General features: G+C 36.5%; 1 protein-coding gene across 1 annotated transcript in view; it reads right to left on the reverse strand.

Moving 5' to 3' along the window:
- Positions 1 to 24,605, reverse strand: part of LOC111150017 (anoctamin 5) — a 98,831-nt gene that overhangs the window by 63,268 nt on the left and 10,958 nt on the right. Inside the window, exons 3-4 of the mRNA XM_022507331.1 lie at positions 14,925 to 14,930; positions 14,089 to 14,139 (exon numbers count right to left, since the gene is read on the reverse strand). Of these exons, the coding sequence (XP_022363039.1) occupies positions 14,089 to 14,139; positions 14,925 to 14,930 (57 nt within the window). The remainder of the gene's footprint in view (positions 1 to 14,088; positions 14,140 to 14,924; positions 14,931 to 24,605) is intronic.

Consider the following 24,605-nt stretch of genomic DNA (forward strand, 5'->3'; position numbering starts at 1 on the left):
TTCAATCTTCAGTCACTATGACTGTTATTTATTTATTTATTTATTTATTTATTTATTTTTAAAGATTTTATCCACTTATCCGACAGACAGAGATCACAAGCAGGCAGAGAGGCAGGCAGAGAGAGAGGAAGGGAAGCAGGCTCCCTGTTCAGCAGAGAGCCTGATGCGGGGTTCAATCCCAGGACCCTGGGATCATGACCTGAGCCGTAGGCAGAGGCTTTAACCCACTGAGCCACCCAGGCGCACCTATGACTGTTATTTTTAAAACACCAAGGCAATTACCTAAAACATTTGGGAAAATCAATAATATTTTAAAGAAAACAAAACAATGGCACAAAAAGGCAAGTGCTGTGTGTATTTTATAATACAATGAAATATAAATACTCTAATAAAACTGTCGATAAAAAGTTTTAGTTCTCGTCATGGAAAAATATTTTGCCAAAACTGTTGTTTTCTTACAATAAGCTAGACACCTAAGCAAAGGTGATTGCTGCAGTGAAAAATCCCTGTTCTACAAACCAAGGACCAGCTATGTAGAGCCAAGGTAATACCGCTGTTGCTTAATAACCAGAAGGATGTTGGTTATTGCATAAAGCATATTTTTTTTCTATTTTTTAAATCCTTTTATTTTTTAAATTTAAGATTTTATTTATTTGTCAGAGAAAGAGAGAGAGCACACGCTCCCACTGAGCAGGGAGCCTGATGTGGGACTCAATCCCAGGATCCTGGGATCATGACCTGAGTAGAAGGCAGACACTTAACTGACTGAGTCACACAGGCGTCCTGCATAAAGCACATTTTAAACGGCATTTTTCTGCTGGGCTGATATTTTTCATCTTAGCACTTTGATTTTCTTAGGATCTTTCATGAGATCCAAAAGTTACTGTTATTCTCAGATGCTTTTTCCTAAATTCATCACAGAATCATTAAGGGAAAGGAAAGAGTTGTACACTAAGGGGTCATGCAGGACCACATTATAACTTTCAAGGGCTCTGTCTGACCTATTTGCTTTCTGTGGGCTCCTTCCACCATTAAAATTTTTTTTTTCAATTTAAAAAGAAATAAATGAGGGGAACTTGGGTGGCTCAGTCAGTTAACTGTCTTTTTTCTGCTCAGATCACAATCCTGGAGTCCTGGGATGCAGCCTCACTTCAGGCTCCCCGTTCAGTGGGGAGCTGCTTCTCCCTCTGCCCCTGCTGCTCCTCCTGCTTGTACTCTCTCACTCTCTCTCTGACAAATAAATAGTAAAATATTTAAAAATTTTTAAATAAGTAAAATAAATGAATATACATATGTATGTGTATATATATTTTTTCATATATACATATATACAATTATATTTATGGTTTTTATTTAAAGAGTATATTTATTTATTTGACAGAGATCACAAGTAGGCAGAGAGGCAGGCAGAAAGAGAGGGAAGCAGGCTCCCCGCTGAGCAGAGAGCCCAACTCGGGGCTCGATCCCAAGACCCCTAGACCACAGCCCAAGCCGAAGGCAGTGGCCCAATCCACCGAGCCACCCAGGTGCCCTTTTATGGGTTCTTTTTGTTTAATTTTTATTTTAGAAGAAATTAAAACATTTCCATGGGCTCCAAAAAGTGTCGTAGGCCCGAGTAGGCACAGCGTCCACTGTGTCTATACCATAAGCTGGCCTATGGGACACCTGGGAGGCTCAGTCAGTGAAGCATCTGTCTTTGGATCAGGTCATGATCTCAGAGTCCTGGGATCCAGCCCTGCATCAGGTTCCCTCTCATTGGGGAGTCTACTTCTCCCTCTCCCACTGCCTTTCCCCCGGCTTGTGTGTGCTCTCTCTCTCTCTCAAATAAATAAATAAAATCTTAAGTTGGGCCTAGGGTCATGAATTAACTAAGTACCATCCATTTAAGACTTGCTAAGAGTGCAGGGTTTAAAAAGTTACTCAGATGATTGCTAAAAAGCCTTCTGCAATAAATACATCTAATATCAAGTTAGTTTGCAGCTTTTCCAATACATCTCTTCACAATATAAAAGCCAATGGGATCAATACCAGCAGTTGACTGTGAAAACATATTGCCTCAACAGTTAATAGGTTTTAAACTTAATTTTAAATATATTACAAGATCACCAGCAAAGGACTTGATCACAAAAAGATAAAATTATGTTCCAGTGATAAAAAATTAGAGAATTAATAACTTTGTTACAAATTTCCATCATGTGCTATGTTTAAATGGGTAACACTGAAACTAATGAAAAGGCATTTTTTTAAAATCAGTGCTATTTCCTTGTTACTTTAGTAACTATTTGATGTATTTATTTCTGGCTTTCTTCAAGCACTGAATTTTTTAATATAGTAAATCACTTAATGTATGCAGTTTCTTGCCTTTTTCATACTATTACCATAATATTAAAATAAACTTTCATATATTATAAAGTTTTCATAAAAGTTTTCCCTATGTAATTTTAATTCATTAAATTTAATTTATTCATACGAAGACACTTTCTTTAGGAGTAGTGTTGATAACCTGAATTACTGGAGCCACATAGTAGGAGTTGTCAACGGCATCATTCTCTCATTATATGTAATTCTGATCACTCATCTGCATTCCTCTCTCTTTATGTATTTTTTTTCTCACACCCTTCCTTGGCCATTTTTGAATGTCTTCAACAGACCAGCTACTGACCAATACAGGCATTACTCAGTGTGGGAGAGCAGGAAGCACTTGAGAGATTGCTGACTCTGGCTCCTGTCTCAGTTACTATATCACTGGTGACAGTGGAGCAGGGTATGACTGTCCAGTATCATAGACAATTCTGGTATACATACTGTAAGCGAATGAAAATCAGTACAACTCAGGGAGTTGTAATACAGGAAGCCATTCAGTGCTCTGAATTCCTAAGCAAGACAAAGCCCAGCTGCTCTTGAGGCTTTGATTTCACATTTAAATCTACATTAACCCTTGAGGTTAAGGATATAGACACTCAATCTACAAACTATGAAAATCACTTACTGAGTGGATCTTACACAAGTCCTAAATTTAAACAAAAACCACAGCAATTAAAAACTAATTAAAACTAATTAAAAGCTACCATATCTTAATTTCTTTGTGCCGAACACTGGGTACTCTGCATGTTTAATGTTATCAGGTAGATTCTTATTAATTATCAGCAAATGCTAATAAAGACAGAAAATCAACTAGGTACACAAGAGGCTTGCACACCCTTAGTGTTCACCCAATAAAATAATAAAAACAACAAAAAATCAACTACCAGCAAATTCTTATGACACTGGTAAAATATTCCTTCTTGAAAAATATGTTTGTCTAAATCCTAAACAAATTCTAAGTTGTATCTGATAAGTTTTAATATTGTATATGTAAGTTTCAATTTAGTAAATGGAAGTTAATTTGGAGAATCCCCAGTTATGTGTAACCATATCTGGATATGCCAATGCTTATGGATTGAGCAACAGACTTTGCTTTGACAGTATATGTGTAACTTCCTTGAAGATTGCTTTGAGTGTATTTCATAGTCTCAGCCCCTGTGGTCTACATATTTCTATGCTTATACTGTAGCTTCAAAATATACAGTAACAGCCATGTGGAATTTCCTTTCTATCTATTTTTCTAGTTTGAAATATTAAATGGGCTTATCAGACACAGAAATATTTGCATATACTTGCAATGGACCTTAAGAATGTATAGTGAAACACCAAGCTTTAATTAAGACTGTTCCTCAAAGACCAGCCATAAAAATCATAGAATAATTAACCATGTAGTAAAAAATTTAAGGAAATGGATATTTGCACATAAAAAGAGAATCCAACTTATGAGAAGAATCCTAGGAAAAATGACAAAAGATTCTGGTCTTACATGGCAAGAAAAATCAAAATTTCAGTATCTGAATTCCTCAATCAATTTCACCAAGAAGTCCCCTTTAAAAAAAAAAAGTTATTTATTTATTTATTTATTTATTTATTTATTTATTTATGAGAGAGACAGAAAGAGCACATGAGCAGTGGGAGGGAAAGAGGGAGAGTGAGAGGGGGAATCCCAAGCAGACTCCCCACTGAACATGGAGCCCAACACAGGGCTTGATCCCATGTCCCGGAGACCATGACCCCAGACAAAATCAAGAGTCAGATGCTTAACTGACTGAGCCACCCAGGTGCCCCAACACTCCTTCTATAGAAATAGGAAAAATAATGTCAATGCTCCCTCTCATTTGGTCATTTTCTTTGTTTTTGTTTTGGTGTGGTTTTGGGGGGGCAGTTTGCAGAAGAAAAGCTTTGGATTTTTTTGCAAAAAGAATTTAGGATGCATTTCCTGGTGAAGATAGTTCAAATGGAATTTTTTTTTTCCACTCTGAAGACATTTGAAGTGGATAGAACAGATCTCTAAAATTGAAGACATGTGAAGTATTATGACTTCTTGGGAATTTACTGTGAAATGGGATTTTATGAATCTCTAATCCCTTATGCTTAAGATTCTTCCTATTTGTTTATCATTGCTTCACAGGAAAGAAATTTTGGAAGTTCAAATGAATAAAATATATCATTTTTATCAACTATGAGTATATTTGACAAATTTGGCTATACACTATTAACTATAACCTTTCAAAGCTCAATTTTAAATACACCAATGACACATTTGCAAAAGGCCCCCAAACAGGCAACTGCAATTCATTGCTGAGATAGATCAATATGCAGGGATATGGTTGCTCCCTTTTTTCCAAAAATTCAACTAATATAATGTTAAAATATTCATTATTCCTTTTTTTAATAACATACTTACCTTTAAAAATTTTTTAACTAGTAAGAACATATGTGTGTGTGTGTGTGTGTGTGTGTGTGTGTATGTATGCACATACATACATACATGAAATGTAATTATATAAAATGTCCACTGATGCATTTATTTTCTGGCCAACATTTTTACTCATTTCATGATTAAACTTAAAATATATTTTGTCATGCAGGGGAGCTATGTTAAAAAAATTAATTATTCCAGGGTGCCTGGGAGGCTCGGTGGTTAAGCATCTGCCTTTGGCTTAGGTCATGATCCCAGGGTTCTGGGATCGAGCCCCACATCAGGCTCCCTCCTCAGCAGGAAGACTGCTTTTCCCTCTCCCACTCCTCCTGCTTTTGTTCCCTTTTTCACTGTGTCTCTCTCTGTCAAATAAATAAAAATCTTCTGTTAAGATTTTAAATTAAAAATTAAAATTAAATTAATTAATTAATAAATATTAAATTAATTAAAATAAATTAAAATTAATTAAAACAATTATTAAAATTAATTAAAAGTTAAATTAAAGAGAAGAAAGAGAATGAGTGTCTTCCTTCCAGAGGTCAGATTCAGGAAGGCTGTATCCCCCCCACTCAAGGTCATTGAGCCGCTCAAGAATCTTGTCAGTACATGACGCTCTCTTTTTCTTCCCTTCAGTTCTATCAATAATAATTGATGCATGAATACTATAGTTATACATAGTGGCATTCTCTAGCACCCTACATTTGTAAAAGTTTTTCATTCAGACCTCCCCATATTATCCTACTCTGAGTATGGCTGATAGAACCCTAATTGATACAGATTCTTCTTTTGTGATATTTCTGTGACATTAAAAGAAAATTTCCCTGGAGAAATGATTGATTCCAGGACTGATACAGAGAACAAATAAAATGATCTTAGGGCACATTGCAGTGCCACAAAGTAAGTAAATGTTAAAAACAAAGCAAAACAGAGGAGTCAAGATGGTGGAGAAGTAGCAGGCTGAGACTACTTCAGGTAGCCGGAGATCAGCTAGATAGCTTATCTAAAGATTGCAAACACCTACAAATCCAACGGGAGATCGAAGAGAAGAAGAACAGCAACTTTAGAAACAGAAAATCAACTACTTTCTGAAAGGTAGGACTGGCGGAGAAGTGAATCCAAAGCGACGGGAAGATAGACCGCGGGGGGAGGGGCCGGCTCCCGGCAAGCGGCGGAGCAACGGAGCACAAAATCAGGACTTTTAAAAGTCTGTTCCGCTGAGGGACATCGCTCCAGAGGCTTAACCGGGGTGAAGCCCACGCAGGGTCAGCGTGGCCTCAGGTCCCGCAGGGTCACAGAAGGATCAGGGTGTCTGAGTATCGCAGAGCTTACAGGTATTAGAACGGGGAAGCCGGCTACAGAGACAGAGCCGAGGAGTGAGCTCTAAACTCGGGGTTACCTTGAACCAGTCGCAGGCTCGGTCAGCTCGGAGCGCGGCCGGAGGCCAGGGTGACGGGAGTAATTGGGCGCAGTTCTCTGAGGGCGCACTGAGGAGTGGGGCCCCGGGCTCTCTGCTCCTCCGGCCCGGAGACCGGGAGGCCGCCATCTTCATTCCCGCCCTCCGGAACTCTACGGAAAGCACTCAGGGAACAAAAGCTCCCGAAAGCAAACCCGAGCGGATTACTCAGACCGGCCCCGGGTAAGGGCAGTGCAACTCCGCCTGGGGCAAAGACACTTGAGAATCACTACAACAGGCCCCTCCCCCAGAAGATCAACAAGAAACCCAGCCAGGACCAAGTTCACCTACCAAGGAGTGTAGTTTCAATACCAAGGAGAGCAGCGGAATTCCAGAGGAGGAGAGAGCAAAGCATGGAACTCATGGCTTTCTCCCCATGATTCTTTAGCCTTGCAGTTAATTTAATTTTTTTTTCTTTTTCAATTTTTTTTCTCCTTCTGCTAAATTTTTTTAACTTTTACCCTTTTCTTTTTTAAAGTTTTTAACTAGTTTATCTAATATATATATATATTTTTTTCCTTTTTATATTTTTTCTTTATTGGTTTTCTTTTTTTTAATCGTTTCTTTTTTTCTTTCCTTTTTTTTTTCTTTCTGAACCTCTTTTATCCCCTTTCTCCCCCCTCACGATTTGGGATCTCTTCTGATTTGGCTAAAGCATATTTTCCTGGGGTTGTTACCACCCTTTTAGTATTTTACTTGCTCCTTCATATACTCTTATCTGGACAAAATGACAAGGTGAAAAAATACACCACAAAAAAAAAGAACAAGAGGCAGTACCAAAGGCTAGGGACCTAATCAATACAGACATTGGTAATATGTCAGATCCAGAGTTCAGAATGACGATTCTCAAGGTTCTAGCCGGGCTCGAAAAAGGCATGGAAGATATTAGAGAAACCCTCTCGGGAGATATAAAAGCCCTTTCTGGAGCAATAAAAGAACTAAAATCTAACCAAGTTGAAATCAAAAAAGATATTAATGAGGTGCAAACAAAAATGGAGGCTCTGACTGCTAGGATAAATGAGGCAGAAGAAAGAATTAGCGATATAGAAGACCAAATGACAGAGAATAAAGAAGCTGAGCAAAAGAGGGACAAACAGCTACTGGACCATGAGGGGAGAATTCGAGAGATAAGTGACACCATAAAACGAAACAACATTAGAATAATTGGGATTCCAGAAGAAGAGGAAACAGAAAGGGGAGCAGAAGGTATATTGGAGAGAATTATTGGAGAGAATTTCCCCAATATGGCAAAGGGAACAAGCATCAAAATCCAGGAGGTTCAGAGAACCCCCCTCAAAATCAATAAGAATAGGTCCACACCCCGTCACCTAATAGTAAAATTTACAAGTCTTAGTGACAAAGAAAAGATCCTGAAAGCAGCCTGGGAAAAGAAGTCTGTAACGTACAATGGTAAAAATATTAGATTGGCAGCAGACTTATCCACAGAGACCTGGCAGGCCAGAAAGAGCTGGCATGATATATTCAGAGCACTCAACGAGAAAAACATGCAGCCAAGAATACTATATCCAGCTAGGCTATCATTGAAAATAGAAGGAGAGATGAAAAGCTTCCAGGACAAACAAAAACTGAAAGAATTTGCAAATACCAAACCAGCTCTACAGGAAATATTGAAAGGGGTCCTCTAAGCAAAGAGAGACCCTAAAAGTAGTAGGTCAGAAAGGAACAGAGACAATATACAATAACAGTCACCTTACAGGCAATACAATGGCACTAAATTCATAACTCTCAATACTTACCCTGAATGTTAATGGGCTAAATGCCCCAATCAAAAGACACAGGGTATCAGAATGGATAAAAAAACAAAACCCATCTATATGTTGCCTACAAGAAACTCATCTTAAACCCGAAGACACCTCCAGATTTAAAGTGAGGGGGTGGAAAAGAATTTACCATGCTAATGGATATCAGAAGAAAGCAGGAGTGGTAATCCTTATATCAGATCAATTAGATTTTAAGCCAAAGACTATAATAAGAGATGAGGAAGGACACTATATCATACTCAAAGGAACTATCCAACAAGAAGAGCTAACAATTTTATATATCTATGCCCCTAACGTGGGAGCAGCCAACTATATAAACCAATTAATAACAAAATCAAAGAAACACATCGACAATAATACAATAATAGTAGGGGACTTTAACACTCCCCTCACTGAAATGGACAGAACATCCAAGCAAAAGATCAACAAGGAAATAAAGGCCTTAAATGACACACTGGACCAGATGGACATCACAGATATATTCAGAATATTTCATCCCAAAGCAACAGAATACACATTCTTCTCTATTGCACATGGAACATTCTCCAGAATAGATCACATTCTCGGTCCTAAATCACGTCTCAACCGTTATCAAAAGATTGGAATCATTCCCTGCATATTTTCAGACCACAATGCTCTGAAGCTAGAACTCAATCACAAGAGGAAATTTGGAAAGAACCCAAATACATGGAGACTAAACAGCATCCTTCTAAAGAATGAATGGGTCAACCAGGAGATTAAAGAAGAATTGAAAAAAATCATGGAAACAAATGATAATGAAAACACAACGGTTCAAAATCTGTGGGACACAACAAAGGCAGTCCTGAGAGGAAAATATATAGAGGTACAAGCCTTTCTCAAGAAACAAGAAAGGTCTCAGGTACACAACCTAACCCTACACCTAAAGGAGCTGGAGAAAGAACAAGAAAGAAACCCTAAACCCAGCAGGAGAAGAGAAATCATAAAGATCAGAGCAGAAATCAATGAAATAGAAACCAAAAAAAACATAGAACAAATCAACGAAACGGAGCTGGTTCTTTGAAAGAATTAATAAGATCGATAAACCCCTGGCCAGACTTATCAAAAAGAAAAGAGAAAGGACCCAAATAAATAAAATCATGAATGAAAGAGGAGAGATCACAACGAACACCAAAGAAATACAGACAATTATAAGAACATACTATGAGCAACTCTACGCCAACAAATTTGACAATCTGGAAGAAATGGATGCATTCCTAGAGACATACAAACTACCACATCTGAACCAGGAAGAAATAGAAAGCCTCAACAGACCCATAAGCAGTAAGAAGATTGAAACAGTCATCAAAAATCTCCAAACAAACAAAAGCCCAGGGCCAGATGGCTTCCCAGGGGAATTCTACCAAACATTTAAAGAAGAACTAATTCCTATTCTCCTGAAACTGTTCCAAAAAATAGAAGTGGAAGGAAAACTTCCAAACTCATTTGATGAGGCCAGCATCACCTTGATCCCAAAACCAGACAAGGATCCCATCAAAAAAGAGAACTACAGACCAATATCCTTGATGAACACAGATGCAAAAATTCTCACCAAAATACTAGCCAGTAGGATTCAACAGTACATTAAAAGGATTATTCACCACAACCAAGTGGGATTTATTCCAGGGCTGCAAGGTTGGCTCAACATCCGCAAATCAATCAATGTGATACAACACATTAATAAAGGAAAGAACAAGAACCATATGATACTCTCCATAGATGCTGAAAAAGCATTTGACAAAGTACAGCAACCCTTCCTGATCAAAACTCTTCAAAGTGTAGGGATAGAGGGCACATACCTCAATATTATCAAAGCCATCTATGACAAACCCACCACAAATATCATTCTCAATGGAGAAAAATTGAAAGCTTTTCCGCTAAGGTCAGGAACACGGCAGGGATGTCCGTTATCACCACTGCTATTCAACATAGTACTAGAAGTCCTAGCCTCAGCAATCAGACAACAAAAGGAAATTAAAGGCATCCAAATCGGCAAAGAAGAAGTCAAACTATCACTCTTTGCAGATGATATGATACTATATGTGGAAAACCCAAAAGACGCCACTCCAAAACTGCTAGAACTTGTACAGGAATTCAGTAAAGTGTCAGGATATAACATCAATGCACAGAAATCAGTTGCATTTCTCTACACCAACAACAAGACAGAAGAAAGAGACATTAAGGAGTCCATCCCATTTACAATTGCACCCAAAACTATAAGATACCTAGGAATAAACCTAACCAAAGAGACTAAGAATCTATACACAGAAAACTATAAAGTACTCATGAAAGAAATTGAGGAAGACACACAGAAATGGAAAAATGTTCCATGCTCCTGGATTGGAAGAATAAATATTGTGAAAATGTCTATGCTACCTAAAGCAATCTACACATTTAATGCAATTCCTATCAAAGTACCATCCATTTTTTTTAAAGAAATGGAACAAATAATCCTAAAATGTATATGGAACCAGAAAAGACCTCGAATAGCCAAAGGAATATTGAAAAAGAAAGCCAAAGTTGGTGGCATCACAATTCCGGACTTCAAGCTCTATTACAAAGCTGTCATCATCAAGACAGCATGGTACTGGCACAAAAACAGACACATAGATCAATGGAACAGAATAGAGAGCCCAGAAATAGACCCTCAACTCTATGGTCAACTAATCTTCGACCAAGCAGGAAAGAATGTCCAATGGAAAAAAGATAGCCTCTTCAATAAATGGTGTTGGGAAAATTGGACAGCCACATGCAGAAAAATGAAATTGGATCATTTCCTTACACCACACACGAAAATAGACTTAAAATGGTTGAAGGATCTCAATGTGAGAAAGGAATCCATCAAAATCCTTGAGGAGAACACAGGCAGCAACCTCTTCGACCTCAGCCGCAGCAACATCTTCCTAGGAACATCGCCAAAGGCAAGGGAAGCAAGGGCAAAAATGAACTATTGGGATTTTATCAAGATCAAAAGCTTTTGCACAGCAAAGGAAACAGTTAACAAAACCAAAAGACAACTGACAGAATGGGAGAAGATATTTGCAAATGACATATCAGATAAAGGGCTAGTGTCCAAAATCTATAAAGAACTTAGCAAACTCAACACCCAAAGAACAAATAATCCAATCAAGAAATGGGCAGAAGACATGGACAGACATTTCTGCAAAGAAGACATCCAGATGGCCAACAGACACATGAAAAAGTGCTCCACATCACTCGGCATCAGGGAAATACAAATCAAAACCACAATGAGATATCACCTCACACCAGTCAGAATGGCTAAAATTAACAAGTTAGGAAATGACAGATGCTGGCGAGGATGCGGAGAAAGGGGAACCCTCCTACACTGTTGGTGGGAATGCAAGCTGGTGCAACCACTCTAGAAAACAGCATGGAGGTTCCTCAAAATGTTGAAAATAGAACTACCCTATGACCCAGCAATTGCACAGCTGGGTATTTACCCTAAAGATACAAACGTAGTGATCCGAAGGGGCACGTGCACCCGAATGTTTATAGCAGCAATGTCTACAATAGCGAAACTATGCAAAGAGCCTAATGTCCATCAACAGACGAATGGATAAAGAAGATGTGGTATATATACACAATGGAATACTATGCAGCCATCAAAAGAAATGAAATCTTGCCATTTGCGACGACGTGGATGGAACTAGAGGGTATCATGCTTAGCGAAATAAGTCAATCGGAGAAAGACAACTATCACATGATCTCCCTGATATGAGGGAGAGGAGATGCAACATGGGGGGTTAAGGGGGTAGGAGAAGAGTAAATGAAACAAGATGGGATTGGGAGGGAGACAAACCATAAGTGACTCTTAATCTCACAAAACAAACTGAGGGTTGATGGGGGGAGGGGGGTTGGGAGGGGGGGTGGGATTATGGACATTGGGGAGGGTATGTGCTATGGTGAGTGCTGTGAAGTGTGTAAACCTGGTGATTCACACACCTGTACCCCTGGGGATAAAAAGATATTATATGTTTATAAAAAATAAAATAAAAAAAAATAATAAAAAAAAATAAAATTGAAAAAAAAAAAAACAAAGCAAAACAAAATTAATAGGGTTAAGGAAGTTCCAAATAGCCACAGCAACAACAATTTGAGCAAAAAAATAAATAAATAGTATTGGGTTTGTAACACAAAATAGAAAATAAATATCTATGAGTCCATCATGATAGAAATGAATGAATGAATGAATGAATGAATGAATGAATGAGAGATAAATTTTCCATACAGAAGAATTCTAAATAGTTCATTTACCCTTACGGACTTGAATTGCAACCCCCTAGTCCTTAAGTGTAGGCTTCATAGGTTGCCTTTCTTCTAAAGAATATAGTATAGAAAGGGAGAAGAAAAAAGAATAACTTTATGGCAGAGTAAAATGACACACTCTACTTTAAACCAGACAATCAGAGTTAACATCAAGAATGGTAAGTCATGTTGACAGGGCATACACTTGATATAATGTGATGAAAATATCACTTAACTTCTATTGTCTTCCTCCCCAAAACACATTTACTCCAGTCTAATCATGAGAAAAACATCAGAAAAATCCTAATTGGGGGACAGTCTACAAAGTATCTAATTAGTGCTCCTCAACACTGTGAAGGTCATTAAAAACATGAAAAGTATAAGAAGCTGTCACAGCCAAGAGGAGACATGCCTACTGAATGCAGTGTAGTAAAAATAAATCAAAATGGGTTAAAGACCTAAATGTGAGAAATCCTAGAAGATAAGGGGTTATAGGAAGTAACCACTTTAAAAAAAAAAAAAAAAGGAAGTAACTACTTTGACACTGCTGTTGCAACTTTTTTCTAGCTAAGTCTCTTAGAGCAAAGGAAACAAAAGCAAAAGTAAGCTATTAGGATTACATCAAAATAAAAAGCTTCTGCACAGCAAAGGAAAAATCAACAAAAAATAAAAGGCAACCTATAGAATAGGAGAAGATATTTGCAAATATCTTGACATATCTGATAAAGGGTTAGGATCTAAAATATATAAAGAACTGAAACAACTCAAAAAACAAATAATCTTGGGGTGCCTGTGTGGCTCAATCAGTTAAGCATCTGCATTCGGCTCAGGTCATGATCCCAGGGTACTGGGATCTAGTTCCACATCGGGCTCCCTGCTCTGCTTGTACCAGCCCCTCCAAGTATTTCAAAGGACATTCTAACAATACGTCCTCATGGTCAAATAGTTTGTAAATTATTTAAAGTAAATTATTATTGTTCCATTATTCTTCTTAAAGAGTGACAGCAAAATAGCATAAGCTTTAGGTTCCATTAAACCTTATTTGATCTATGGCTTTCAACTTCGGAATCATATAAATGTTTTACATGATCCCCCCCAAAAAAAAGAACCAACAAAGTTTCAATTATTATAATTTGATCACCCCACATCCTTCATTCTGGAACATTACAGATCAGTATGCTAATGGAAAGCAAAATATCACCCATGTTAAAATTGTCAGTATAAGAATATAACTCTATGTCCCCATCTTCCCAAACAGCATCATTTTTTTTTTACTAAGCAATTAGTGAAAATTTTTAAATCCCTTTACCAACCTCTTAATTGATATTCAAATGTGATTATTAAATAAATTGTACTTCATGATTATTCTTAGGCATGTACTCAAAGGAGAAAGAAGTGAAGGGATGAAACAGGAAGAAAGAATACTGAACCACAGTTCAGAAACCCGAGTTCTAGTCCAGGATCCACCTCTTCAACGTCAGGATAATTTTGGTCAAGTCATTAAGCCTCTGAGATCCTTCATTTTTTTTCTCATTTGAAAAACTGATACATTAAAATGCAAGCAAACAACTATGCTTTATATTTATATGTATTTCTCATAGATACGTTTGATGTTACTTTTTTCCCCATCAGAAACTGATTTTTTCCCAAAGTAATAAATTCTCAAATATCACATATGAGGACCTGAAAGATAACTGACCTGGGAAAGAGAGCATCACCCGCTCTGACTACAGAATAATACCCCATTTGTGTCCATGCAGGAAAGTATAGTGATGGCTGCTTACCACTGGTTCTTCACTGATGAGAAAGCTGGTCTCTCTGCTGCTCAGGGACTGCTAACAGTAACATGGGGGAGACAGAACGCTGTTAATAACAATGCAAGTGGGGAGGATATAACTTTCAACTACAAAAACTCTAGGTTCTCAATACAGAAATACAAAACCTGCAATTCAGAGAACTTACAGAACACCTGAAATTGAATGCAAAACTGTGTGTGTGTGTGTGTGTGTGTGTGTGTGTGTGTGTGTGTGTGTGTGTGCAGGGAGAAAGAGCTTGAGAAAGAATGAGAATTTTGAAGGTAGCTTTATCAAATAAAAAAACCCAAGATGTGGGAAGTGGTTAAGAAACTACTATATCATAGAGAAATTAGCAAAGAATACCACCCTTTGAATGATGCTGAGTCGTGAGCAGGACCACAAGGAAAGGCAGAATTAACTGGCTATTTCAGGCCTTTCAACATTTTGGGGGGGATTATTGAACAAATATTTATTAAATTAAATAATTAAATAATTTTATTTATTAATTTATTAAATAAAGTAAATACCTTAGGAAACACACCACCAGAATTCTTAAGGATCTACACTTACAACCCAAGAAAAAAGCCATACTTGGCTATAAATACACACAGAACACTTATAATTAAAGTAATAGCTAGGCCTCTGTATATTGGATTTTAAATCCTCATATTCCCTGATCCACTGCACATCACAGCACACGCGCCTGGAGCTACACCCGAACACTTCTTGTGGTCTCTGGCATCAGGCACCAGGGGGTGCTATGGAGAGGCCGCAGTCAGCAAAAAAGAATCTTAAACTCAGAGCTAGATGGGGAATTCACTTACCTGGTTCTTGGAAAATCACAAACAGCATCATTATACCCAGGTGCCACAAGAAAAAAAAACAAAAACAAAAACAAAACAAAACTAATTTATCTGTTTTCTTAAGGAGGACAAGGAAAAGAATTTTGAACACCTATTGATTTTCATATTACGGTATTCAAAATAAATTCCATGAAAAGATAGATGTCATCTATGGTATTAAAGCTATGCTGAAACAGTTGGAAGAACTATGGTAAACTGAGTCAAAGAGTAAATATATATTCAAAATCCTCTTTTTACTGATGTGTGTTCTGCCTATGGACCTTAAATGAATCCCATTAACTCATCTAAAGACATCAGATATGAGCTAATGAATATCTCCATCCCTCAATTCTAGAGTAGCAGCCTCTATTAATAAATTGTACACCTATATTTCTGCCTTTAAGATAATATATAAATTTATTATAGCTTCACTTTATGCTGACTCCTCATAAAATAATCTTTTTCATTTATGGTAGAAAGCGGACAGTTGTTTACTTAAAAGAAGGTACAAAAAAAAAATACATTAAATGTCCCAAAAGCAACCAGGCTAGTCACTTTACGATCTCTCCCTTTAAGAAATATGAACCTGTTGTGACTTTCCAATCAAAACCTGTGGGTGTATCTTCAGTTTGCAAAATAAAATTCACATAGGTTCCTTCATACTTTTTGCTGAGTATTTCATTGTTTAATTTGTCACTGACCTTAGTCTCAGGCCAAGGGAGAATCCGTGCTGTTCTCAATTCTACATTTCCCCCTTCCATAGCTGTGACTTTCCTGTCTCAGGCTGCCTCCTTCCCGGACCCCAACCATTACGGAATGGAATGAAATGGTACAAAGTGTAATGAAATGAATAAATAGATGAATGATTGATGCAAACTTCCAGTAGCAAAAACAAAAACAAAACAAAACAAAAAGGAGGCAGTATGTAGATCTGTATATCACCATAGAAACTAAGTAGCAATCCCGGCAATTCTAAACATAGGAAGGAATTGTTTGGAAATTGAAATTCAGGGGGGAAAAAGTACTTCTACACAGGATTTTTTAAAGCAGTATTCTTAAAGAGGTAATACTGTAGAGTGATTAAGAGAGCAAGCTCTAGAATCAGCCTGCTTGGGTTCAGAAGCCCAACACCAGAATTTTATGGGTATAGCAAACTAGTTTAGTCTCATTTTAAAGACTTCATAACCTGCAAAACTAATGACTTGATACATAATCAACTTGAGCAAGTTAACCTCTCCATGCCACAATTTTAGTACAGTGAAATTAAATACGGTAACACATGGGAAGTTTTCAATATGTGTTGACATTTTAAAATTAATATTTGCTTAATTTCCAGTGATCATATCATAAGTTTAATATATTTATCATCCCATAAATTTTTAATTCACATGCATTCTCTGGATCTCCAAAAAAATACGAACAATGTTCAGTGATGACCTACATCAACTGTAGATCAGAGGTGATAGTCTAGAATTCAGTCCTTTTCAAGTTTAAGCAATTGTGAAAGAAGGGATCATTTGAAAGTGTAAGAAAATTTTAAAATAGTGAGCCTAGAATTTATATGTATTCTGTCTTGAATTGAATTCAATTGAATTATTCTGGTCATCTTTGCCTCAATCCAAAGCTTGGGTGAATATTCTCTTATTAATATGTCTTTTTAAAAAAATGGACTACAATGTAGATTTTGCATTTTTATAGCATTTGAGCATTTGAGTCGATAAAAGGAAATCAAATTGGCATTGAGGAAAAGTTACCTAAGTTGTATTTATTTTTTCTTTTCATTTTGAAATAATTATAGATTCCTAGAAATTTGCAAAGATAGAGGAGAAATCTCATGTGCCCATTACCCAATTTCCCCCAATGATTAATGCCTCACATACTTATGATACAACCTCAAAACCAGGAAACTGACATGAGTACAATGTGTGTGCATAGCTGCATAGCACTGTGTTGTATCACATCTGTACATTTGAGTAAGAACCAGTCCAATTAATACACAAAGGAATTCTAGCCAGAAGGATCTCCTTTTGCTACTCCTTTAAGAGTTATGTCTATATTCCTCCCCCAAACATCCATAACCACTAACAAGCACTAATTTTTTCTCCATCTCTATTATATTATTTCAAGAGATATAAAAATGGAATCATACAGTATGTGGCCTTTGAGTTTTTTTTTCATTAAGCTTAATGCCCTGGAGATCCATCTCGGCTGTGTGCATATCAATAATTGATTCCTTTTATTGGTGGGTAGTAGTTCATGGTGAGCTATGGCACAGTTGATTTAACCGGTCACCTACTGTAAGACATTCGGGTTATTTGTACTCTGGACTACTACAATAAAAGCTACTCAAAACAGTTGTTCCAAGGTTTTCATGTGATTATGTTTTCATTTCTGTGGGATAAATGCCCAGGCGTGTGATTAGTGAGTCATAGGTAAGTGTATGTTTAGTTTTTAGTTTTTTTTTTTTTTTTTTTTTTTATAAGAAACTGCCCCACAGGGCACCACAGTGGGTTAAGCCTCTGCCTTCAGCTCTGGTCATGATCCCAGGGTCCTGGGATGGAGTCCCGCATCAGGCTCTCTGATCAGCAGGAAGCCTGCTTCCTCCTCTCTCTCTGCCTCTCTGCCTACTTGTGATCTCTGTCAACTAAATAAATAAATTCTTAAAAAAAGAAAAGAAAAGAAAAGAAAAGAAAAAAGAAAAGAAAAGAAACTGCCCCACAGTTTCCTAATGTGACTGTTCCTATTTTCCATCCCTACCAACAATGTATGAGAGCCCCGGTTTCTCAGCATCTCCACCGCTGTTTGGTATCGTCACTATTTTCCATTCTAGTGGTTCTCGTGGGCATATATGATAGCTCACTTTGGTCTTATTTTGCAATTCCTTAATTGCTGGTCATATTGAACATCTTTTATTTGCCAGATGTATTTATTTGCCATCTATATCCTCTTTAAGGAAATATATCATGTATTTCACTCATTGGGGCTGGTTGTTTTTTAATACTGGGTTTTGCTGTTTCTTTATAATACTGTAGATAGGGATCTCTTGTCAGATATGCAGTGTGCACATGTTTTCTCCAGATCTGTGGCTTGTCTGTTCCTCTTACCACGATCTTACATAAAACAAAAGTTTTTAGGTTTGAAAAAGTCCAACTGATCAATTTTTCTTTTACAGATCATGCTTTTGTGTCATGTCTAATAGCTCTTTACAAAGACCTACTTCCCAAAGGTTTTCTCCTATTTTTTCTTCAAAAAGTTGTATAGTTTAATGATTTACATTGAAATATGTGATGAGTGTTGAACTGATTTTTGTATAAGGTGTGAGGCTAAAGTTAAAGTTCATAATTCTGCCTATATATATACAAATGTTCCAGCACCATTTGCTGAAAAGGCTGTTCTTTCTCCATCGAGTTGTTTTTACTCATCTGTCCAAAATCATTTGGGAGTAACTGTGTGGGGCTAGTTCCGAAGTTTCCATTCTGCTTCATTAACCTACATGCCTCTCTCTGGAAATAACACAGTATCTTGATTAAACTGTAGCTAAAAAAAAAAAGGATTCCTCCTACTTTCTTTTTTCAAAACTGTTTATCTCTTCTACTTTCTTTGCATTTTCATATAAATTTTAGAACAATTTTGTCTATGTCTATAAAAAGTCTTGCTGAGACTTTGATAGGAATTGGTTAACCCATAAACTGATTTGGGCTTCCATGTGTTTACTGGTCATATATAGAAATGCAATTGATTTCTTTTTTTTTTTTTTAAGATTTTATTTATTTATTTGACAGAGAGATCACAAGCAGGCAGAGAGGCAGGCAGAGAGAGAGGAGGAAGCAGGCTCCCCTAGAGAGCAGAGAGCCCGATGCGGGGCTCGATCCCAGGACCCTGAGATCATGACCTGAGCCGAAGGCAGCGGCTTAACCCACTGAGCCACCCAGGCGCCCTTACAATTGATTTCTGTATGAAATTAGCTTCTTTGTTCCAGGAGGGTTTTGGGGGGGTTTTGTTTTGGTTTGGTTTGTTTTTGGTTTTTGGAGGGGTTGGTTTTGTTTGTTTGTTTTGTAGTGTTCTTAGATTTTTCTGTTTAGACCACTGTGTCATCTACAACCTGGCAGAGTTTTATTTATTCCTTTCTTATCAATATGTGTTTTGATTGACCTTATTGCAAGAATTTTCAGTACTATGTTTAATAGGAGGGATAAAGGAAGATATTCTTGTCATGTTTTTGACCATAATGGAAAGCATTCAGTCTTTTACTGCTTAATATGATGCTATTGTTTTATGGATGTTCTTTTTCAGGTAAAGAAGTGCCTCTCTATTTCTAGTTTTCTGAGATTAAATATAGATACAGATACAGATACAGATATAGATATAGATAAATATGTGGGTGTATATATAAAATAAATGTTTTTTCTGAAAAAAGTTAAATCCTCTGATTTTTATTCTTTATCCTTTTTATATAATCAAGTACATCAACTGATTTTTGGAAAATGAATGAGCCTTCCATCATTGGAATAAACTTCACTTGGCTATGGTATTATATTCTTTTCATATTCCATTTGCAAAGTATTTTACTAAGGATTTTTGTGTCTGTGATCATGAAAAATATTAGTCTATAGTTTTCTCTCTCTTTTTTTTTGGTACTATTTTTGTTTGGTTTAGTACAAGGGTAACGCAAGCCTCTAAAATGAATTGGGAAGTGTTCATTCCTCTTCTATTGTCTGGAAAAGATTGGTGTTAATTATTCTTTAACCATTTGGTAGAATTCTCCAGTGAAGCCATCTGGGCCTAGAGATTTCTGTGGGGGAAGAAGTCCTTAAGTTACTCATTTTATTTCCTTAATAATTGTGGAACTATTCATATTATCAATTTAATATTGAATGGGTTAAGATAGTTTGTGATTTTTAGGAATTCATCCACTTTATTTAAGTTGTCAAATTTATATGTGTAGAATTATTCTTAGTATTCCTTTATTGTCATTTTGATATCTACAAAAACTATAGTGATATGCCTTATTTTATTCCTGATAGTATGTCTATCTCTTCTCTCTCCCTTGCTCTCTCTCTCTCTCCTGTACTTTTTTGGTAAGTCTTGCTAAAGGTCTGTCAATTTTATTATCTTTTCAAAGAAACAGCTTTTCATTTCAATTATTTTCTCTAACATTTTTCAATTTTCAATTCATTGATTTCTACTCTTACCTTTGTTATTTCCATGGTTTTGTTTTCTCTGGGTTTATTTTGCTCTTATTTCTTGAGATGGAAGCTTATTATTGACTTGAGACTTCTCCTTTCTACTAACAAACATTTAGGGCTACAATTTGCCTCTCAGCATTGCTTTGGCTACACCCTTCAAATGTTAGTATGTTGTATTTTCACTTTTATTCAGTTGAATGTTGTTTTGTTTTGGTTTTGTCTTTTTCTTGAGACTTTCTTTGTCCTTCAGATTGTTTAGAAGTATGTTGTTTAGTTTCCAAGTGTTGGAGCTGCTCCTGTTCTCTCTCTCTCTTACCAATTTTTAGTTTGATTTTATTGTGGTCAGAGAACTAACTCTGTATGATTTGAATTATTTTAAATTTGTTAAGGTTTTTCTATGGCTCACGCTATGGTATTTCCTGGCATATATTCCATCAACACTTGAGGTGGATGTGTATTCTGCTGTTAGGTATAATAGTCAATAAATGTCAATTATATCCCACTGGATAACAATCCTCTCCTATTGTTGAGCCCACCTATATCCTTGCTGGTTTTTATTTAGTTTTTTCATCTGTTGTTAAGAAAGAGGTGAAGTCTCCAATTATAATTATAGAGTTGTGTATTCCTTCCATTATATTAGTTTTTGCTTCACATATTGTGATGCTATTATTTGGTGCATACAAATTTAGCATTGCTATGTCTTACTGTTGAATGGACCCTTTTTATCATTATATAATGTCCCCCTCTGTCCATGGTAATTTTCTTTGCTCCAAAGTATACTTCATAGGATATTAATGTAACACCTCTACTTTATTCTTATTAATATTTGCATATATCTTCAGCCATAATGTATATTTTAAATTCTCTTATTGTCATGCTTTTTAAGCCACTTTTCAAATCTCTGTCTGTCTTACATTTCATGTAATTATTGACACACATTAGAGATTAATTCTTCCTTTTTATTTTTTGGTTTCTATTTGTTCCCTCCATTTTGTGTTTCTCTGTCTTTTCACGACTTCCTATGGGTTACTGAAACCTTATTTTATAATTCCACTTTTATTTATCGAAAGTTTTTGTTTTTGTTTTTTGTTTTTTTTAAAGATTCTGTTTATTTATTTGACAGAGACCACAAGTAGGCAGAGAGGCAAGCAGAGAGAAAGGAGGAAGCAAGCTCCCTGCTGGGTAGAGAGCCTGATGCAGGGCTTGATCCCAGGACCCTGGGATCATGACCTAAGCTGAAGGCAGAGGCTTTAGCCCACTGAGCCACCCAGGCGTCCCTCGAAACAGTTTTTGAATGTATCTCTTCATATAGTTTTAAAAATGGTTGCTTTTTATATTAAATTATATATACATTACTTATCACAGTTTACATGCTTTCTCTCTCAAGTAAGACATAAAATCCTCACCTTTCTTTATATCCCAGACTTTGTGTATAATTATCTTCTATATTTCTCTGCATACACTGAGAACCACATCAGATGTTGTTAAAATTTTTACTTCAACTGTCAAACATAAGTTTGATAAGAGGATAAAATCTTATTTTTATTCTTCCTGTTGTTGTTTTTTTCCTCCTCCCTCATGTTACAAAATTCTTTCTATTTTCTGTTGGAGAACTTCCTTTGATCAATCTGTTAAGGTAGATGTGCTGGTAAAAATTTGTAAAAAGTTTCCTCAGTCTTCTTTCACTTTCTTCACTTGAGAACGTCTTGCTCATTTCTAAGGATATTTTCACTGGCTGTAGAATTCTGGATTGGCTTTTTTTCTTTTTCTTCTTCTTTTTCTTTTCTTTTCTTTTTCTTTCTTTCTTTCTTTCTTTCTTTCTTTCTTTCTTTCTTTCTTTCTTTGTATTTGAAAAAACATGTGTACCAGTGGCTGTAGAATTCTGGATTGGCTTTTTTTCTTTTTCTTCTTCTTTTTCTTTTCTCTTTCTTTCTTTCTTTCTTTCCTTCTTTCTTTGTATTTGAAAAAACATGTGTACCAGTTCCTTCAGCCTCACGATTTCTGATAAGAAATCTACAGCAATTTTAATTATCGTTCCCTTGTAGTTAAGACGTTGTTTCTCTCTCACTGCCTTCAAAATTTTCTTTTTCTTGTATCTAGTTTTGTGAATTGGTGTGAATTTCTTTGGACTTACTTATTTCTGTGGTTCCCTCAGATTCTTGAATTTGTAGTTTTAGGTCTTTTGACAAATAAAAATTTCTATTCTATCTCCAGATTCAGTGATTTCTTTTATCCTTTCCACTTTGCTGTTGAGGGTTTTTTTTTGTTTGTTTGTTTTTTGTTTTTTGTTTTTAATTTCAGTTATTCTATTTTTCAGTTTTAAGCTTTCCATTATGTTCTTCATTAAAACTTCTATTTTTTTTTTTTTTGCTGAGAATTCTATTTTTTTATTTGTTCAAAGAATGTTCACAAATACTCACTGAAGCATTATTATGTTGCTCTACAATCCTTATCTCAATAATTCTAACACCCGGGTCACCTCAGTGTTGTTATCTGTCTTTTCTCATTCAAGCTGCTATCCTTCTGGTTCTTGGTATTACATTTGACTTTCCTCTAGAAGTCTGGACTTTAGAACTTTTGAGTATTATATTATGAGTAGATTTTCTTTAAACCTTTTGTTTTTTTTTAAATATTTTATCTATTTATTTGAGAGACACAATGGGAGGAGAGAGCGTGAGAGGGGAGAGGTCAGACGGAGAAGCAGACCCCCCTGCCGAGCAGGAAGCCTGATGTGGGACTAGATCCTGGGACTCTAGGATCATGACCTGAGCCAAAGGCAGTTGCTTAACCAACTGAGTCACCCAGGCGCCCCAAACCTTATATTTTATTAAGTCTCCTCTGATACTACTCTGGTGGTATCTGATCACTAGCTCATGCAAGTAGAAGTCCAGGTTCCCCACTCAGCCTCTGTGGACATGAAATGGTGGTAAAGGTGGTAGAAGTGTTTCTCATTAATGCTGGCTGGTGTTGGGGGTTCAAACTTACCATCAGACCTTCACTGATCCCAAGCTGGCTAGAAAGGGCAAGGGTGCCTCCTCCTGTTCCCCACATGGCCTTCACTGTCAGGGAGAGATAATGAGGTGGCTTTTCTCCCAGACCGTGGTGAAACTACTGGCTCTCCATTGGGCTACCTCTAATACCAACCCGGCAGAAAAGGGTTGGGCACCTTATTGCTACTGATGAGAGAGGAAGTCTAGCTGCTTACATGGTCTCCACTGACTTCATGCAGGGGATTGTGAGAGATGGACATGTTAACATCCAGTGGGGATGAAAGTCCTGGCTCCTCATTCACAGTTCTTTGACACAAACTCTAGGAGGATTTGGGGCATCCTGTTATCACCAGACAGGGGTTAAAGCCTAGTCTCCTCACTAAAACCTAGCGAACTAACTTCAGTGTTGTCCCTTGGGTCCTGAGGTCACTAGACAGTTTTCTTCCTCTCTCTAACTTTCAGAGTCTTCTTGTTTTATATATAATGCCCAGGTTTTTAGTAGTATTTAGCAGAAGGAACAGGGAAATTTTTTTCTATTCCATCTTTCTGGAAGTAAAAGCTACTTTTGGGCTGATTAATTTGATAATATATTCATTTAATAATTCCAACCTTTATTAGGCATTCTTTAATTATGTTTCAGAGAGATGCTATTTTTACTCCGAAGTACTTTATATGAAAAAAGTTAAGTCAAATGTAAAGCCTTAAAAATCTAAGCAAAATTGTTTCAAATGAAGACCCATCCAAGGTTGAAAGCAAGGAAGCAATATTCGTTGCTTTTTAAATATGCAAAGAGATAAGGAACAGAACAAATATGACTTGATGAAATTGTTTTTCTATTATAGAAGTTTAAGTCTAGAGTGTGTGTATGCAAATGAGAGATACACACAGAAGCAAAGAAATGAACTGTAATTGAAATTAACTTCAGCAATGCATATAGAGATCTGTGAGGAGTATATTACTATTATGTCAATATGAACAACATGAAAATGACAATCTATTTATTACCATTTAAATTGGATCAGTAAATCTCATATGATAACTGTTTCTTCAGTCCATTCCAGAGACATACAATATTTTTGTGTTATTTTTCACATAGTGACCTTGATACACTTACTTATTTAATAAATATGTTCCCTGGGTCATATTACATCACTTTAAGTTGTGGAGACTCTGCTTTGTGACAGTGTTTTCAAACTTCAGTAACAATAAAGATCACTTGGGGTGTTATTTTAATTCATGACTCTATAACATTATTCCCCAGTAATATGATCAGCAGTCCAAGATTGGACCCAGGAGTCTACATTTTAAAGAAAATTTTAATATAATTGTTATTCAGGTGGTCTACAAACTACACTGTAAAAGTCACTGAACTAAATGATTGTCATAGTCTCCTTGGTTGCCATATTCTATTTCTCCCAGCATTCTGGTCACAGGTTTTAAAGGAATCCCAGAACTTCTGTAAATCTTAAGTCAACCAGCTTATTCAG

This window comes from Enhydra lutris, unplaced genomic scaffold, assembly GCF_002288905.1.
Source record: "Enhydra lutris kenyoni isolate GAN:26980312 unplaced genomic scaffold, ASM228890v2 scaffoldscaffold22, whole genome shotgun sequence".
NCBI classification, from domain to species: Eukaryota; Metazoa; Chordata; class Mammalia; order Carnivora; family Mustelidae; genus Enhydra; species Enhydra lutris.